General features: G+C 40.0%; 1 protein-coding gene and 1 long non-coding RNA gene across 3 annotated transcripts; one reads left to right on the forward strand and one right to left on the reverse strand.

Annotated features, from left to right (window-relative positions):
• Positions 1–509: 509 nt before the first annotated feature.
• On the forward strand, positions 510–5223 carry si:dkey-21e13.3 (uncharacterized protein LOC100150043 homolog). Of its 2 annotated transcripts, XM_044177774.1 has the most exons (6): positions 513–812; positions 895–1021; positions 2262–2369; positions 3032–3154; positions 3371–3496; positions 4180–5223. In XM_044177774.1, the coding sequence occupies exons 2-6, from the start codon at positions 952–954 to the stop codon at positions 4650–4652; spliced, it is 900 nt and encodes a 299-aa protein (XP_044033709.1). In that variant the 5' UTR covers positions 513–812; positions 895–951; the 3' UTR covers positions 4653–5223. The 2 variants fall into 2 exon arrangements, with proteins under 2 accessions (XP_044033710.1, XP_044033709.1); XM_044177775.1 differs by lacking the exon at positions 2262–2369 and having other exon boundaries at positions 510–1021.
• A 13010-nt stretch (positions 5224–18233) lies between these two features.
• On the reverse strand, positions 18234–18653 carry LOC122867242. Its single transcript, XR_006375873.1, has 2 exons — positions 18520–18653; positions 18234–18426 (listed from the first exon to the last, which is right to left on the reverse strand). It is a non-coding gene; the product is annotated as an uncharacterized LOC122867242 (long non-coding RNA).
• Positions 18654–20594: the final 1941 nt, after the last annotated feature.

A 20594-nucleotide genomic window follows, 5' to 3' on the forward strand; every position in this document is an offset into this window, starting at 1 on the left:
TTGATTCTGTTATTGTCTTGTGATAGATGTCATAAATGGAGCAAGCTGTGCCTAAATATGTTGATCGTTGAGTAAAAAAGAGAATGGCTTCATATATTTCACTTGGGAGTTTAAGTTACTAACATTGTAGCATTTTTTTAATTGCAGAGCTATGGAGAGAAGAAAGGTAAGGAAGTTTATTTTTAAAAAATCCAGTTCCTGAGATGTTTTAGAAAAGGAGCCAGGGGTAGATTATTTTCAGTCATTTAATATATTGTTGTTATATATATGTTATATCGAAAATTATTATTTAAAATTGTTAAATTATATAGAGACATTAGGCTGAAGACTGACCATAACTGCAATCCAACTGTATTCACCATTTAGTATTTTGGGGAAAATGCCATCTAATAATACACTTGTTTACAAAAACAGACGCCCACCTGTCTGTGTTGTTTTGGCTCGGATTTTCTAGAAGGTGAAAGGCATTATGGGAGATTTTAGGGCTGTATGACTACACAGCAGAGTCAGCCAAGTGCTAATACCTTAACTGCACACACACACACACACGTAGGAGAGAACAGCTTTAGTGAGGATTTGCTCTGTATTAACCCTGAAAGGGGACAGAGAGCCTGCTGGAGTACAAGGAAGACAGACTAGACAGACGTGTACAAGACAGACACAAACAAGTTTATTTTGCAAAAAACAAATAGTACAAGATGGGTAGGGAGTGCAGCAGGGGGATTAAAGTGAGATGTAGTGTAGGTTGAAGTAGATTTCCTCAAAGCAACAGCTAATGACTCCAAAGACTGGCACTAAAAGAAAGAAATCTGGTAAGAGAAAAGCAAAAGGAGAATTAATAAAAAAGTGCTGTGCATTTTGCATGAAGATGTCAACCTGAAGTTTCACCACCAGCTGTCCACAGACGGAAGGACGGAGCAGTATGGGACAGGACACCCTAATGTGCCACTCATGTACGCTTACACATGTTCCCACAGGGATAAACGCAGGTCCTGTCGACTGCAACCCTACACACCAAACGGTGAGTAGAACAGAATCATGACTGGTGTTTTACAGTGTAAATCAGTAGATGTGGGATATTGGCTTTGACATTAATGTGGTTGTAATACCTTTATTCATTCATAGAACCCTACACACTTAGTTTCAGTGACGCTCATGCTTCACATTTACACATGAGACCTGCAACCAGACTTGAATACTGTTGGCCACTGAGCAGCTTAATCAGACAAGTTAGGGGTTAACTGTCTTGTTTGAAAGCACCTCAGTAGTAGTTTTTGATGGGGGGAAAATACTATTCATTACTATTGCTAAAAAAATGCAAAGTCACTGGTATAGTCCTTTAAACACCATATAATGCCTTCACATGCTTGTGTCATCAGTTAATGGTCTGGTGTTTGCTGAAGTAAGGGCAGGGAATACAGTGATCACTACTATTAATCAATATGTGTCACTGGCCTCTGTATAAGTTAATTAAAGGACCACTAAAAAGACATTTGGGTTGGCAGCTGGAGGGTTTTATATTTGCACAGATCAGCTGGGAAAATCTGGCCAGGAAAGTGCTATTTACTGTTGAAGTGTCCTTGACCAAAGCACTTGCCATTAAGCTGGTCAGGTCAGCAGTATGAAATTGTTGTGGGCAGCAGCTCACAGGCAGCTGTCTCCAGTATGTAGCCCTCCATTCCCTACAGACTGGTGCTGTAACTCTTTAAAAATGTTTTAATTCCACTAGAGTTGGAAATTAATTTAATGGAATGAGTGCCAGAGTCAAATATAGTAAAATTATATTTGGTTCACGACACATGACAGTTAGTGAACCAGATACTCTATTGGTACGGCACTATCCTGGGTGGACTGGACTGCCATAAAACTTTGTACAGAACATTGTGGTCCCCATGAAGATGAAACCTACTGATGATGGTGATCCCCTGACTTTTCCTCTACCGCCACCATGAGGTTGACATATGTGGTTTTGAGTGAAATGTCTCAACAACTATTGGATGGATTGCCACGATATTTGTTACATATTCACATATTCAAAATGCTTTACTCCTGTTCTAATGGAGACTCCCAGTACTGCCTTTATACTCCCAGTATTTTCTCATTTGCATGTTTTCTTGCCACTTGTTTTATGAGCAGCCCTGCTTATCTCTCACCCAACTGTAATGGAATTCATATTTTCTACACTCCCATACAGCATCCATACTTGCTGGCCTTTAATTTGTGCCCCGTTTTATGACTCTTAATATTATATCTCCCCACAGACAACCTGAACAATGCATTAGGCGCTATCAGAGTCCTTGGTTTCGAACTGATTGAGGACGAACTTAAACCACATCTGAACACAGTGCTGACCAACATTAAGGAGAGGAGTGAGTTCATTCACACTCTATTACACTGTGATATCTAATTTCCAATTGGAATATATTTTAGGCCATGCTCTCCCTCAAGCCTCAGCTATAACATTATCTGCTGGACAGCATTAAATGAATCACAACATGTCGTAGGTTTCATGGTATAATGAGGAGTTTCAGGGTTATTTTTTGTGTCATGGTCTTTCATTTGATGTGATTAGAATTGCAAAATACAGACAGTTCTGCTGCCAAATGCAAGTTCCATATTTATGTGTTTCCATAGTAGTATACCTTTTGAATGATAAAACCTGTAGCAAAACCACACTAGTGAGGGATGAGGAGCTCAGGGGTTGAGAGGCTGGGAAAGGGATCAGGTGTATGACAGTTGTAAGTCCTCAGTAGACGTTAAGCTGTATTTGTGTCTCCCAGCAAGAGAGCAACAGGGGGATAGAGAGGCAGAAGATGTAAAGAAAGGTCAGCGAGATCAAGTAGAAAATAAGGCTGAAACAGACTCAGTACCATTCTGTTTAATGATTAAAGGAACAAATCATATTGATTAAAAAACTACACCACTCACCAGTATCTTTGGTTATGGCCTTATAAAGTGATTACAATATGTTGTGTTCATTGTGTATTTGTATCAGTGTTGTGTTTACATGTGTAATTCCACTTGTGTCCAGACAAAGGCGCTGCTGAACAGGTTGTGATCAGTGGGATCTTGCCAATTCTGGCGCTGTCTCTGAGGAGCAGAGGGCCTCTCACTCTGCTGACTGCAAAACTAGTGGCTGAACTCGCCAAGGAATGTAAGTTATTAATACAGATACATGTTGGTCTATAACTTATTTCTTATTTATCAATTAAGTGTATGAGATCAGCCATGTGTTGTTGATTGCTGGAGCCTCAAGCCCTCAAGATTCTTTGTTGGCTGCCCATAAAACCTGCTGGATCTAATTTCTCCTTTGTATTTTCTATCAGTGTAGTTCTACATTCATTGATTGAGTTTTTTTGTTTCCTGTCAGCTGTGGTTCGTAAAGGTTTTGGTGACGCAGGTCTGGTTCCGGCTCTGTTGTCTGTGCTGACCAGTAAAGACCAAGAACTGCTCCTTCACGCTACAAGAGCCATCTCACGCATTTCTTATGACAGCTGTGAGTAAGAGTAAACCAATAAAAATACCTCCTGACGAGCTCTGGAAATGGACTCCCTGTTTTCTCGGTTCATGTCGATGTTGTCGTTTAATAATTATGTGTTTAACTCTAATGCATATTTGTCATTACATGAGACCATTTCCTAGAAGATTTGAAGCCTCTACCAAGTTCCACTTTGCATTGTTTGACATCAGGTCAATTTTTTACAGTGCAAGAGAGATTTTTTCAGAGAAAGGAAGAGAGGACTGTTGTTCCTTTTTGGCAAACAAGGGTAAAGAAGGTAAAACTCAAGAAGGCAAAGTTTTCTCGCACAGGTACATCGTAGAGCACATGAATGGCAGGCAGCTGAAGGAATCACTTCCATCATGTTTAATCTCTTGGTAAACACACACACAATAACAGGTAGAGAAAAGAAGTAAAAAAAATCTTTCTGCAATAGGAACCAACATGGTTTATGTGAAATGCAGTTTGATTTAGGGAAAAATAGTCAAGCAACTGTTGTGAGACAGAGGCTGGTAGTCATCTTGCCTATGGTCTCATTTGTTTTCCTATTCAGGTTCAGTGAGGTTTATAAAAAGAAATGCTAATCATACCAATGAATTTGACGGTATAGATGTTTTAAAATGCTACGCACTCTAAACAACTATTTTCTGTGCCTCTCTATGTCCCTTTGTTACCTTCAGCTAAGCTGCAGGAACTGTTTCTACGTCGAGGTGCAGTGCCCCGTCTTGTTGCCATCCTACTCCGATTTCCTGACAAGGAGGCCCTGGAGGAGGTGTGCCTTCAGGCCCTCTGTAACATCAGTGGAATGGGAGTGGCAGAGGAGGCTGGAATGGTCTGGGAGAGAGGGGCATCTGTGAGGCCAGGGGAGTCTGTTTTTCATGGTGTCTCTCCTCACACCTGTGGCTTTGCCTCCTCTGTGACTCTGGTGTGTGTGTCTCAATGGGCACCAGGTCAGTATGCGGTCAACATTGAGGTTTTCCAGCGCTGCTCCTCCTCTTTCTGGAACCTTCACGGCAACAAACGAACTGCTCGTTGGTTCCCGTTCTCCAGTTTGGGACGCTGTTCAAATCTGTACAAGGTGATCAAGTTCTCTACGAGGAATGTTCCCCGAACCAAAAGTCTGAAGGCTCGCATGTTCCACACTTTCCTCTGACAGCTAAAATACTGCAAACATGGTGGCCTAACCTAATACAAAACGCTGAGGGGATTACTACAACCTCTCTAATTACACAACCAATTATTGGTACGCCCCAAAACTTCAGGGTAATGTTTACACACCATAAACCTGGACATGCACACTTGGACATGTTCAAACTGTAAATGCTTCCTAATGTCTCTTGTCTATTCCTGTTGACCGCCCGCTTACAGTAAAACACAGTCAGTCATAGCTCATTTCAGCGACTCTTTATTATACTCCTTATTTACTGTTATCGGATCCTATGCCACGCGGTACTGTTTGTTTTCTTGAAAATGCTATAATGCAATGACAATTATGTATCTAAACCTTAAAAATGAATGCTATGATGAGGTCCTTGCTGTTAATTTGTTCACAAGTGCTTGAAATAATTGTGAATCTCTTTCATTGGCAGCAATATTGATAATGTTTTTTTCTACAGTGCAAGTGTATCATTTTTGATTATTGCTCATTCAACTTTACCCTACATGTTTGATTATTTGGATATCTTTGACAGCCACTTTAAATAATAAAATACCTTGACTTTTAATGTGTGTGTGTGTGTGTGTGTGTGTGTCTGTACAGCAGGCAAATAAGGTAACTGTTGTCAGGGGTAAGCTTTAAAATAATTTGTGCACACAAATAACTCATATGCATGAATTTTCACATATTCACAGTATGAATGTTGAATTCTCTACACCATAACGCTGACCTCGAAACTCTGGGAGCACTGCGTCAACATGAGCCCCAGAAGACGACAAGCTGAGAGGCTACATCCTGGAAACTCCAGATCTGTTAAAAGCTTGGCTGCCTGGGTGTTGCACTGGGCTCAGTAATCTGATTCAAATGGGTTTTAGGCTCCAGGGAAAATGACTACGGAAGTTGCGAGACCACAGGCTAGCCAGCCAGGACACAGGCTCATGACCTCACATCTAATTTCTAAAATTTGACTTGCCTCACCAAACAGGATGGCAAAGTAGCATAGTGATTTGACAGAAAGACCCACAACCTGAAGGTGAAAGTTTGGATCTGTGCAACAGCCATGTGTCCTGTTGACGTGTTATTTTGTCAAGAACACCAGCTAATAAACATGCAAATATGTCCTCAATTCTCTCACACACAGTCAGACTTTTATGTGGTCTGGAATAGCCACGTGCAGCCTCGCTGAACCAACTTGATTAATAGAGTTTAACACTAGATGGCATGCATGTGCTTTGTAGAAACCTTTGTAGTCTTTGTACAGTGCAATATTAAAAGAAACAGAACGCCAGTTTGTGACTTTGTACATGGGCCTACACACATGGACTGAATCTAATAATGACAAGCTGTGTGACTGCACATCCCAGTGGATATTCTCAGATATTTACATAGATTTAATTGGTTTACTTTCTCTTGCTGATATGAAAGTGGTTTGTGATATAGTGCCTAAGTTAAACTGAGCACTTGTCCTTTGACTGTATATCTGTTAAATACAAATTCCAGTACAAAGATAGACACAAGTGTATCCCCATCTCAGTCTTTCTCCCATTTCTCTTGCTCTAATTACCTCTCTTATTGGTTCCATTCAGCTCCAGGCGTCCAAACTCAGAAGCACGTCCTCTAATCAATCCTAACTTTATTACTCTGGGAGCCACTTAAATATTTGATGTGATAGAGATGAGGCTTTGGAATTATTTACAGGTAGACAAGAGGCACACCTGCCTATTCTTGATTGTCCTCTGGTAGTAAATTGGTTCACTGTGCACTTGTTGAAGTGGAACAAAAACATATTTACGTAAGAAAACAGACGTATAGACAGTATAACAGCCATCAATATTCTTATTACATGAGGTAAATAGTGCCTGTCTAAATCAGACCAAAAATGTTTTACATGAAAATAACATTTGTCTGGGATGGCAAAAAAAAAACTCCTGGGATATTTGGTCTGGTGAGTTTTTTTCCTGTGATTCACAGCCCACAAACAGTAACCAGAGGGCAGAAGCTCAAACTTGTTAAAATAGAGCTAAAAGGTTGGGTCAGAGAGGATTTTATCTGCTGTCAGCAGCAGCGCCTTCACTGCTCGGGCAGTGAGTGCTGTCAACATGCTGTTTTTACAGGGCTTTGGCCAGTAACAGTGTGCACGTGATTGATTTATATAAACACATCTGAGAAAAAAGAAGCATTACAGTGAATGTAAAAAGATGTTTGGTTTAGTTTTCTTCTAACAATACTGCACATTACATACTTGCTAAATTCTACAGAATTCATAAGAACACAGATTTGACGGTGTTTATATGCGTTCAGCCCCTGTTTGTGTCTCTCATGTATTGCCATTACATTTGTGTCACAGCACTAAGCATCTGATTTTCCCAAAAATATATACCTGTCAATCTCTGAAAAACCCAGTAGATCGTTTAACAACACTTGCTGCTGTGCTGAAGGCATTTCCAGAATCCTCAAAGACCATCTGGCTAAACATTTTTTCCATCTGTTAAATGATAAAAAAAAGATTTTCAACCCGTTTTCCATGTTGCTAGTCTTTCTCATAATCCAAACAAAGATGGCTGCCGGAAATGGCTGAATCAAATAAAATCAAAATCAAATTTAAAAACCCCCAACATGAACCAAAGTTAAATATTTGAATATATTGACGTTACTTTCTAATATTTTATATTTTCAAATAACGTGTTAATATTTTGCTTGTGTTTTACAAAACGAGCAATGGACATATTTCATTACCGGCTACCTGGATTAGGAAATACAGTCACAACTAAAGAAATGGGTTAAAAATCTGTTTTATCGTGCAAAAGACAGCAGCAGCCTAAGAGAGGCAGATGTGATAGGGGTGTTGTCACCAGTCATCGCCCCCTCACATGCTGTCATGAAGACATTATGAAATGTGTCATTATGAAATGTCTTAATATGTAAATAAGAATGATGAAATAACATTTCATAATAATAAGGTTGATTTTTAATGATATTTTAAATGGTTTCACAATTTATTCTTTCATTTATATATTTCACACAATTACCTCATCATCTCATAATGTATCTTATTTATTTATTATTGAACACTTTAGAGTTCCAAATGGCACTGGATAAAAAGACTGAAAAAAAGTTACCGTAACTTATTGCCACACTGTTATCAAGAAAATATATATTTTTTGTAGCTGTTGCCTTAGTCTTTGCACAACCACGTGATGCGTCAGACACATGAAGGGTTTAATCAATTGTTCCACTTCCACTCTGTAATGGGAGACACAGGAAGCCTGCATATATTACTTTTAATATATGACTTATTAATAATGCATGATGAACTTTGTATTATATGCCCTCAAACCCAGATAACATGGCTGAAGACTGTTTTATTGCTTGTCTTTGCAAATGAGTCATTTAAACTTTAATCCTCTTGTTGTTTTCTGCAGAAACAACTCCATGTAATTGCATTAGGATTTCATGGCGCTGAGATTCTTATTACTGCTTTCGTCATTTCTTTGTTGTAGCCTTCGTTATTTTTCACCCATAGCATCTTTTAGCAATAGACAACAATGATCCACCTTGTTGACTCACAACACACACTTTCCCATTTGATAGGGACACATAAACAAACCACAAAATATATAGAGCATACACAGAGACGCAGATAGGAAATTATGCTATAATGAATGCAATCACTGATAGATCCTTCTGCTGGGGTTTGTTTCTTGTCTTTAAATAATGATTGTCAAGCAGATAAGATGATGGACCCCTGATTCTCTGCCTCTCTGACAACCCGCTGCCTTTGCAGCAGACCAAATTCTCACTCATGGACCTCTGTGACGGGTCGATGGCAACTCTCATCAGCAGAGATTCGGGATTAGCATTAACCAATCGATGCCTCTGTCAAGTGCAAGTTAATTTTTGGACGGATCCACTCAACTATGTTGTGTGCCATTCTTACTGGGGACAATGGTGGCCTCGAGCTTGTGAGAAGAGTTCAAACCTAAATCCAGGGGAAAGTGACATCAACAGCCTGTCTCATGTGTCTATTATGGTCTTTCATGTCATCTTCACACCATTTTCACAGAACTGACACAAGTACTGGGTTGATGGGACGATACAACACTGCTCATTTCATTCAACTTGGCTGCCTAGGACTGACAGATTTTCAAACAGTGACAAGAGATATATTTGATCAAGGACTATACATTTGTGTAACACTGGTGAATGAATTAAAGAAAAATATAACAGAGCAAATTGTAAAGTACAAATTATTGTAAAGCACTTTGTAACTTTGTTTTGAAAGGTGCTATATAAAGTTATTCTTCTTCTTATTATTATTATTATTATAGAAAAGAGATGAGTGTAACTAAAGAAATGAATATGTTAACCTGATATGACAGCTATTATATATGATGGCTTTAGGAAATTGCTTCCTTTATTCAGCAAAAGATTCCACCCCATAGTGGAAGGCATGAAATTTAATGAAAACAAAAAAGAAAGTCTTTCGGATGCACTGTAGTTATTATATGTAGTCATGAGTTATTATAGCATCATCATTTATTTTATTGCTTCCACTTTCCCTCAGCCTTCCTCAGCATAAGATACTGATTTCTGACTGACAATACTTTTTCTGACAGAGTCAGCATGAATAATATCTGTGGAAACCTGTCGCTATCAGCTGTGACTTCTGTGTAGGCGGAGCACACAATGGTGATAACAAAAGTTATTTCAAGCAAGAATGGCAATATTTATGCTCGTCAAAAAACAAATATCTTCTAGCTGCATTGCATTCTGGTTTATTTCGATGAAGCTTTGGCGAAAGTTCACTGAGGAAGATCTTTTTTTCTCACGTTCTGCCTTTGTCACTTTATGTGTGAATTTCTGCTATTTACTTCTGTTCTAATTTTCATCGTCACTCTAGCATTCCCACGCTGTCAAAGTCCCTACATTCACAATTCTGACGTCACAATTTCTGACCAATGATCTGCCCACGTTCCTCGAGCCAATCAGCCCCTAGATGGTGTTCTTTGAATATCATTGCAATTCTGTCATTTTGTCTGTCAGACCTACTGCACAACCCACCACTACCATGACTTTCAGGATGTCCAGGAAGATTCAACTGAAAGTTCCAGCCACCACCTGCATCTAAACTCCAAGGGGATCCTGTCCTATCAGCTATCTTCGTGTGGGCCTACACTTAATGAAGATGCATCACATCGATGAGTCTAATCGACAAAGTCGTTCTCTGTTACTAATCTCAATAAATAATGTTACACACTTCCAATTGATCTCTCTTTATTGAACTGGCATTGTAGAAACTGGTATTTGTGACTCTTTCACTAGCAAGGACCACACCATCAACAGATGCGTTTAAGTGATTTATTGATGAAAACGAGAGCGAAAGAGGAGGAGATGGTTTAGGTGGGTATTTATGGGCATGCCGGACGTGGTGTGATTGAGGTGCAAACCTGCTCCTGAAACTCTGCTAAATAGCTCCAATCAATGGATTAGTATAATGCCATTTGGAGAGGTGTGGTTTATTTTAATTCAAACACATTGTTACAAAAACAAGTGAACTCACTACATTTCCTGACTAGCACCAACACTGACCCGAAGTAATGAAGCGCCTTCAAAAGAAAAAACTTTTTTATTCTTTTACTTCTGTCACTCACGGCTGGAGTCTGTGACTGCCTTGCTAACTAAGCTAGAAGAAAGAACTGCAACTACATGTTGTTGTTGTTCTGTTGGCTCCTGCCCAAATACACCTGTGATGACATTAGTCTGCTGTATAGTATCCTTGTGTTTTTCCTGAAAATAATGCAATGCCAGACAGTCTAGCCTTAGCCACCATAAAGAATGTCACCCTAAAAGGACAAATTGTCAGTAAAGCCTCAACAAAAGCATGCTAGGATCCATTGACACTTTACTCTGACTTGCACGTGAGACTTACATCGCACCACATATGGAAAACTGAGTGTCTAAAATTTTATTTTCCAAAATTTCTTTTTGTTTAGCAATTTGGATTTTTTTATTTTTTGCATGAAAAACAATAAAATGACTTTTCCTAATAAGAAGCAATGGAATGCTGCTCCCCGCTGACTGCTATTTGATTCTGAGGGACTGACACCAAAGGTTGATGTTTTCTATTGGTGTTTAGTATTTTTACCTGCATTGGAAATATCTCAGTGTGATTTCACATTGTTTACATACTTATAACACAATGGAAACAACATAACCAATAACTAATTGTTTTCAGTGTTACGGTATTTTACGGTGGATTCTTCCTGATATTCCAGCTCATGGAACCACTTGGAGGCCAAAACTGCAATCAACAAATTTGATAACGATCAAATGAAATTGAACTTGACCTCGACTTGTAATGACGACAGTGAAAAGAGTCAAATTAAATTCCATCCTTCTCAGCTGAATGCTAACACACCTGTGGTTGCCCCGTCACGGTATGATGTGTACCAGGTTATGACAAGCAGATGTTAAACTCAACACCAAACACCAAAGAGCCCACCCCGTCCCAGACAGCTTATTTTTACCCAGGGATGTCAGAGCGCTGAATGGTCGGTTCAAACGCCAACTCCTTCACTTCTATTTCTGTACTGACATCACAAGCAAACGTGGCACAGATGTAGCGCTCTCCTGCTGCTCTGAGCGACAGAATAAGGCTAGTACTGAAACAGGCAACAACAACCACGACCAAACACAGAGGCTGTGCTTCAGGCGTATGTGTGTGTGTGTGTTTGTGTGTGTGTGCATGTAAATGTGTGCTTGTAGTGGCGGGTTAGTGAGAGAGGAGGCCATCTGTCCTGGCCTATTAAGTCCATCACAGGAGTGCCTTTCCACATACACTATCTCATAGATGCTGTGTCAGAAAGGACAGCGCACAACTAATTGTTGACTTGTTGTTTTCACGCACTGCGTTTTTGTTTAATGGCTGTTCTGAGGGGATATTGCATCTTGACATTATCAGCGGGGGAAAGTGGGAACATGGCAAAGGGACGGAGGGAAGGACAGAGTGGTGGCGCACAGGGATGACATGGCAGATGGTTGATTGGAGATTATCACTGTGGGAGGAAACAGCAGGAAGCCAATTAGGGGAGGGGACAGTGACGCGCAGACGGTGGAAGGACCAATCAAAATTCTTCATACTTGATTTGATCATGTATTTCAGACTTGGAGTTTTAGAGTGTAAATCTTGAGGATGATTATTTCCCAAAAATACACCCTCTCAGGAATACAAAATAGGACAAACAGTATCATGGAGTTGCAATGTAAAGCAAAAATGACTCATATATTATGATAATTTGTTATTGTTCATTTCCAGACTACGGTGTAGAAATTGTTGAAAAATCAGGTGCAATTTTGATTACACTTTCCATCTGAATGAGATGTGTGTGTGTACGTGTCTGTGTGTAAAGATACATGTTTGTGTGTGTTTATTAGTCCAAACCTATGGAGGTGTGCAGCAAGTTCCGTGAGCTCTGAGCAGCCGACTTAATGAACAGTTTTAAGAGCTGATTATGGCTGAGACCTCTGGGACGTCATTTAATCAATGATAAAATAACAGGAAAGAGAGAGAGAGAGAGAGAGAGAGAGAGAGAGAGTGTGTGTGTGTGTGTGTGTGTGTGTGTGTGTGTGTGTGTGTGTGTGTGTGTGTGTGTGTGTGGGAGAGATGGTGAGGGAGGCGGGTGACAGAGAAAAAGAGAAGAGACAGTTACGGACTGAGACTGAAAGACAAAGATGAGTCACACATAAAGCAAACAGAAAAGAAGAAAAGATAGCAGCAGCAACAGCTAGACAGAAATTAAAATAGAGAGCTGACTTTTACAGAAACATCTAAATGGTTCTCGAACTTACTTTTCAACCTCGCCTGTTTTCTCTCCATTTACAATTTTGTCTTTCATCTCATCTTTCTGCTTTCTGTGTTTGTTTTTGTAAAAGTCTCGATTCACTGTTTCCCTCAGCCTGTGGGTATACAGTACAGTATGTGTTGCTGAATAGTGATGACAGTGTTAGTAAGTGTGGCTATTACTTTACTTCAAATTGACTGCAGCTCCCCTGACAGGCTATATGTTGGACAACTCTCTCTTCCTCAGGGGTCTGGTGCAAAATTTGATCAAAAGTTCCATTTATATATCTGTGTACGGGCACCAACAACTCACACAGCAAACATACAGCATTAGAAAGAACAGCTGATGGCAAGATGCACACACCTGAGCCGAGGCACATCTGTTTCAGATGTTTCAAGGCTTCCCTGTTACCTATGACTCACCAGGAGTTTAGAGCTAAAGCTAAAGGCTCTTAAACACACAAATCAGACTCTGTTTCATTTAAACTGAAGAAGAGAAACGTAATCGAGTTGTAAAAGCTCCGTTCTGCAGCAAGCCAATTAGTTTCAACATGGAGGAAATAGGACTTGTCAGTGAATGTGTGAAGGGCAGACGAAGCGAGTGAGAGAAGCAGTGAGAGGGAAGGGTTTATGCTAATATGTGTCTCAGTGCTGCTACTTGCCCTGGATATGTCCTGGAGGAGGCAAACCTGATAGTGAAAACCATGCGTGAACCCTGGCGATGCACTTTGCCTGACACTGGGATGATTGACTGTGCTGCTGCTATGCAAATGAATTTAACTTTTCCACCGTGCAAGATTCAAATTTGGCTTGGACCAAATTGGACAATTAGCTTTGGAAGAATGGGGGGGAAATGGCATAAAACATAAATGGAGAAATTAAATTAAATTAAGTACAGATGAGAATGAATGTAAAATCTGTATAACGCAGTTATGCACAGGTATGACCTGTAGGGCGATATGGCGACCTTCACCCTTACTATTTAAGCTGCTCCACATTAGGCTACTTTTACATAATGATATCCACAATTAAAAGATCACACTGCCGTCAACCATTCAAACAAGACAGAGTCTACAGCATGCCGGCAGCTCTGTGAAGCTGTATTTTGGCACAGCAGCGCTTTCAGCTAAATTCTTTTACCATGCTAACATGCTGATGGTGGTAAACAGCGGGTATACTGTTTACCACCCTATTTGACAATTAGCACTAAGCACAAAGTACAACTGAGGCTGATGGGAATGTCAGTAGTTTTCCAGGTATTGGTCAAGTCAAAATTCTGGCCTGATGGTGCTAGATGAAACATTAATGGATCACCAAAGTTATTACAATTTATCCTGAGGGAAACATGAATTCATGGCAATCCATCCAATAGTTGTCAAGATATTTCACTCAAAACCATAAATGTCAACCTCATGGTGGTGCTAGAGGAAAGGTCAGAGGATCACCAAAGTCATTAGCATTATCCTCTGATCAGCACAGATATATCTGCCAAATGTCATGGCAATCCATCCAATAGCTGTTTATACATTTCACAAAAACAAAATATTAACCTCACCGACATTGCCACCCCTAGAGCCACTCCGTCTATGCTAGTCTAAAAGCATGTCTAAAAATGCTGCTAATGAAGAATGACAACAAATGACACATCAGTTACAAATAATATAACAATGTTAAGGAAGAACCCATCTGTGTTCAAGCCTCTAATCAAAAGGTATTATCAATACTTCTTTTCCCTCCCAGTCAAAACGTGACTGGTTGAGGCTTGACTAATTGAGGCCAGTCTGAGGGCTGCTCTTCAGCAACCCCCCCAAGCCTAATTAAGATACTCGGCTGATTACAGACTTGTCCGATTAGGCTGTTCATTATGTCGGCCCAGGGTGAGAGCTTTCACACCGGCTGCAGATCTTTGATATTGTTGAACGACATCAGATGGTTACAAGCTTAATGGAGCTTAATGGAGCACATTTTCACTCTTTGATCCCACTTGAAAACATCATCAACAAGTATAGGTGCCTCCTGATGATCTACAAGCAACACAGCTGCCACTTGAGCACTTCTGAATTTGTTTTTCCTCCTGTCTCCACCTCCCATATCTCGCCAGATTGAAAGACAAAGCTGCCAGGCTTCCCTTCTCGTTGTCCTCCTCCTCTCCTCTTATTTCTTCTCGTCTCGCCTGATCTGTCAGGGAGTGTCTCCCAGCCATCACTCTGTCTGACAGACGGACTATCTCTGAGTCGTCAGTCACTCCACTGCCTCTCTGCAGCCGTCATCTCCAGCCGGCAGGGACACCCTGCAACACAGCCGTCACACTGCAAATGAGTACAGGCCCCCTGTCTCCTGAAACAGGGGAAGCATGAGAAGAATATTTCTACTGATTAAAGAGCCTCCCTTCTCATGTGGTCATTAGCATTGGTATCAGTGGTTGCAAAGTGAATTTTAATAGTCAGGTGAGGTTTGACCTTGAGTTTGGAGAGTGTATTTCTGCTTTAATCAGATGTAACACACTCTGCCCCTTGAACGATAATAGCCAGACTCCTATCCGAAGCAGGAAAAATTTAAATAAAGAGTTTTTTTAAATGTAAAATTTATCCTGTTTGCCAAAAGTAAAAGCTTGATGGCAATATTTCTCAGGTTAAAGAGTTAGAAAGATGATGAATACATACATTTTCAGGGCAGATTTTCTTTGCCTGATCTAAGAGACATGAGTCAAAAAAGAGAATTTCAGTTCCAACACAGAATTATGTCATAAATTAATAAATACAACTGTAAACAAAATGAATCTCAAAAAAGCCAACCCCTAAAAAGGAGAAAAGGTCTATTGGGAGAATCTGATTGACACAGAGGAGTAATACACAGACACATGTCAATGACTGGCTGAGACAAGAATTGCCTGTTGCTTTGTGGAAAATGAAATTTCCCTTCAGCAATGACTTTTTCTGACAGAATTAGAAATGAAAGGTAGGTGCAAAAGTGACAGAAAAGGTTGCGCTCTGTGGTAATAGTTTGGATTTCTGGGCAGTTTGCCTTCAAGTTGTAGAGGTAAGAAGGAGCTCTTATCTTCCACCTTATTTTAAGAGGCAATTTACAAAAGGCAAGCAAAACACAGATGTTTATTCTAATATTTAAAAGTCACATAGCTTCTTCATCTCAGGCAGACTGAATAGCTGCCGATACTGAAACACCAAGAAGGATGAGACATGTGTTGCTATCCAATTGCTTAAACTACCTCCGGTGGTCTCTAGTATGAGATTCATTCTAGCCAGATTTTGCAAAGTTGTAAAATGCATTGTATTCCTGCAAACATAATCTTTACTCCTCCCAGCTGAGGTGGACTAGGGTGCGCTAGGGCCTACAGATCTGCAGCTTGTGGTGGTGAAAGAAGTATTCAGATCTTTCACTTAGGTGCCCTGTGGATATTTCCTGTAAACAAACAAAAGTTATGTTTACATTCTCACCAAAATGCATTGTGTGTATCCACAGCCAATGTTTAAATATTTTAAATCCAGCATTGCTGACATCCATGTTTCCTAGCCTTTGTTGGCGCATTGCTACCCACTTGTAAAAGCATTGCTGCATAGCACTACTAGTGGACAAAAAGTACAACATTTGCCTCTACAATGTAGTACCGGAAGAATAAAGAAGCATAGAGTGGAAACACAAGTACCTCAAAATTACACGGACCTTCAGTGAATGACTTACTTAGTTATTTTCCGCCACTAATTTCGTATGGGAAAACCTTATCTTATCTTATCTCTGAATTAATATAAGTGTATATGTTGCATCTGGACTTTAAGATATCAGTAACATTAAATATCAAATGTAAATGGATACATTGGCAGGGCCTTGACCCTTGCGTGGTAGGATGGTGGAGAAGCAAAACAGCTGTAATTCACTGTAATGAAAGCATAAAGAAGTAGGTAGTTTAATTCTCCATCAGTTAGCCTTATAATTGCTTGAGAGAGAGGTCTACAGAGATAATCAGGTGAGTTTACTGTATAATAACCAAGAGGTGGAGACCCAGCAATCACAAAATTAGAGGGATTAAACGTATGTTAACAGCAACAGTAAATATTTCTGCAATTTGATCATGAATAAAAATACGCTCTGCGGCTTATCATAGGTATCAGCAACAAAATGACAATGAAGAACAGCAGGGTATTGCAAATCAAAGCTTCTTTAACCAGCAACAGAAACATACAAAGATCTCGAAAAGGTTGATAAAAACTTTTTTTCTGATAAAGCAACACCAGCTGTGCTTTCTTGAAAGGCACCTGCATCAGTTTCCATTGCAGGAACTATATTTGTATCAAATTGGTTTTCCTGCAGTGTTTTGTCTGTAGGTTATGACACTCATGTTTGTGCCTAGTGGGGATTATAGGCTGGTGGAGTTTGCCAAATAACATCTTTGGTTGCGCCAGTAGTGTGTCCCTTGGAGGCAGTCAGATGGAGATGTGAAGTTATTAATGTATTTTCCCTCACAGCATGACAGATAGCTGCACAACACTTGAAAAACACAGGAGGAGGTGTGCATGTGTGCTCGTATTAGCATGTGTGAATGTGCATGCATATGGGAAATAAACAGAGGGCCGTTTTCAATATAGATATACCCAATAGTTATCATGGTTAATAATGTGTGGCTGTCTTTCTCCTCATTTTCTGTTTTGCACTTTTCCTTGACTCCCCCAGACTTTTCCCCCTAATCTCTCGCACCCAAACTGTATATATGTACTATATATTGATATACTACCTTTTCCTATACAATAGGCTTGTGGAGATAAAATGAAATTGTAAAAGGGAGACACAGTGCACACCAAATGCTAATCATAATGTAGTGCAACCACAATGCATCACTACATATGTTTTTACTGATGAATCCAATGCACTCGCACATGACTGGAAAGAGTTTTATAGAGAGTGATGTACCAAAAAGTAGCAGCATAGTTAAATTATGTCTCTCCTATTTGTATCTTTTGTCAGACACAATTTTCAGTATCCTTAAGTAATCAAAGACAATACACTATCGGTCACTGCTCCAGTTTGTCCTCAGTCAATAAAAGCAGCTCTTCTGACAACAAGTGAATGAGTGAATAAAAATAGCCACAAACTCACCAAATACAGATGACAATTGTTTGGTGCGTGCTTTGTTAGAAGTGGCATCAAATGCAGCTTCCAGTCCAAACATTCAACACCGCTGCTCACACAGATGCCCAAAGTGACCTTGCTCTGTCTGTGTATCCACAGATGACAGTGTTTGTGTGTGTGAGTTTGTGCGTCTGAGCTTTTATATATTCTGTGTATTTCCTAGGAAGTGATGAGAGTGAGGGTGAGATGTTTGTGCTAGGATGAGGGAAGATTAATTGTTGATCAAATTAAGTTGTGCATACTTATGTTTGTACAGTGTGCATGCAGGGATGTAATGGAACCTACAAACTCAGTATACCCACCTTATTAGCCTATCATACATTTTTATTATATGAAACTTACAGTAAATAATACTGGCTACACAGTTCAAATAAGGTAACCATCTCATTAAGCCATGTACTATATATGAAACCATAATTAGCCACATAGATTGTGATAATCTTCTTTGAAAGAAAACTAATTCTAACAAAAATGTCAGCATTATGCTGTTTATGGTCACGTAGAAGCTGTATGATACCGATAAGTCCAGTCCATTCCAGCGTCGTTGTTATGGTACACAGATTCTGGACCCAAAATCACGACTGACACAGAGAGAGTTGAAGTGGATAGTTTCGGTTTATTGTACAAACAAAGAGTAACCAGGTGTGTGGAAGGAATCGCCGTGAGCAGGTAGACTGGGCGAGGACAGCTGGCTGGAAAGTGACTGGTGAGAGCAGGCAGGCGGAGCAAGAACAGCAGGCTGACGTGGAGCAGCGGAGGATCCGTGGTGAGTTGTTTGGAGGAATGAACCTGAACACAGGGAATCAGAGAGTTAGTCAGGGATTCCAAAAACAGGCAGGAAAAATCTTTCTATGTGGCAACTCAGAGGCCGAGACGTAGTACCACTTGGGTAAACGAACGATCTGGCGAAGACTGGTGAGAAGAGCCGGGTAGATGTACTGCAAGGTGTTGATTGGTGGCTGGAGAACAGGTGGGTAGCAGCAGATGAGTAGCAGGTGTGTCAGTTTCTGATTGGAGGTTCACCTGCCGGCACACACACACACACACACACACACACACACACACACACACACACAGGGGAACCAACAGAGGACAAACAGACAGAGACACTAGGAGTACAGCTGTACCATGACAGTCGTACAGCCTGCACTTTCCATATTTTACACATCACAATGAGATGAGCTCATATACAGCATATACAAATCAGTGAGTGGGGTTCATTAGTGAACATATTCATAACATGTTTTCTGTTTTTATGGCCCTAAACTGTGGAACACCCCCGTTGGATCTCAGGACAGCAAACTCCGTTGGTATAAGACCTATCTTTTCACCTTGGCTTTTAATTTGGGTTGACGTTGCTGGTATCATTTATCAAACTGTTATTTATTTTCTTTCTTCTTTCTATTGCCTTTGTTGTTTATTATTGATATAATATGTCTTGTGAAGCACTTTGGCTTGCATCTTTGCATGAGATATGCGATACAAATAAAGTTATTATTATTATTATGCCAGTTACGCCCAAGGCCATGGAATGTCACTACCTAATATCAAGCAAGCTAAAAACTTATCTCTTCACTTTAGCCTTTAATTAGCTGTGACTTTCCTGATACAAGCTGTTTTATTTTCCATCTTATTTTCCGTTAATTATGGCATTCTATCCCTGTTTTTGTGTCTTTCATGTGAAGCACTGGGTGCATGTAATTTTCTTTGTTGTAAAGCACTTTGAGCTGCATTTCTTGTATGAAAGGTGCTATACAAATAAAGTTTATTATTATTATTATTATTATATTCTGACTGGTATCAAGATATCGTCATCCACTACAGCACTGAATATTAAAAATTTAAACTTTCGTGATTTCAACAAAAAACAACAATTACTTTGCCAGCACAGAAAAAACTACAGCTCCTAAGAAAATGTACCACCGTGACTGCAATAAGTTTTTTGCTGTAATCTTTGCTGTCTAAAAACCTTTGCTCCTCTCTGTCCAGCAGTTATTCCAGATTACTTGCCATGGACTCACCTCTTTTGTTTGCCTGCAAAGGCCTAGGGTTTATGGGTAATGGTGTTCATTAAATGCCACTGAAAACTACACTAAAAACCAGAAATATTAAATAAACAACATTAATGTCAAAAAACTACCATGCTTATCTATACATAGTAAGCGAGCTGCATAAAATACTGTTGAAAAAGGCTCTTCCAAGGCTGGATTGCGTAGCTACAAATGTCAGTGGGATTTTGAATGACTCTTTGACAGAACAACTTCTTGTACAGAACCTGGAAGTTACGGTTTCACTTGTTTTGGTAATTACAGTTTTGACCAAATAACTACACAAGTCAAAACAAACACCAAGGATGTATACATTATATACTGTTTTTAATTTCAGTTCCTAGACACACACACACACACACACACACACACACACACACACACACACACACACACACACACACACACACACAGAGACTTGCGTGTAGGGTGTTTCCATAATGACAGCCATTAGTTATAAGCATCTGTCTCCTTGCTGTATCCCTCCACAGATCCCAGACCAGCAGCCCTGTGCTGACATTGAGGCCAGGTGTTTCACGGCGGTCTCATGTGATTAAGAACAGAGGAGGGATGGGATGCCATTTCCTGGGTGAAGAAAATATGAGAGGAGAAAAAATCTGTCCTCACAGAGCCAACACAGTGCTTTAATCATCTCACACCTATCCTCCATTTCATCCTCCCATCCCAGATGCCCAAAACAGCAAGCCAAAGATCATTTTTATCTCTCTGGTTTTCATATTCCCTCTATTTTCTCTTGTCCTTCTGTGCCCTATTTCTCCAGCTGCTTCTTTCTACCCATGTCCTCAACGCTCTTTCAATCTTGTTGTCTTCTTTGTTTATTACTTACTGACCATCTTTCTGACACTCTCTGTTTCTCTCAACCTCTCTCTGTCTCAACATGGTATCCAT

Source organism: Siniperca chuatsi, linkage group LG20 (assembly GCF_020085105.1).
Source record: "Siniperca chuatsi isolate FFG_IHB_CAS linkage group LG20, ASM2008510v1, whole genome shotgun sequence".
NCBI lineage: Eukaryota > Metazoa > Chordata > Actinopteri > Centrarchiformes > Sinipercidae > Siniperca > Siniperca chuatsi.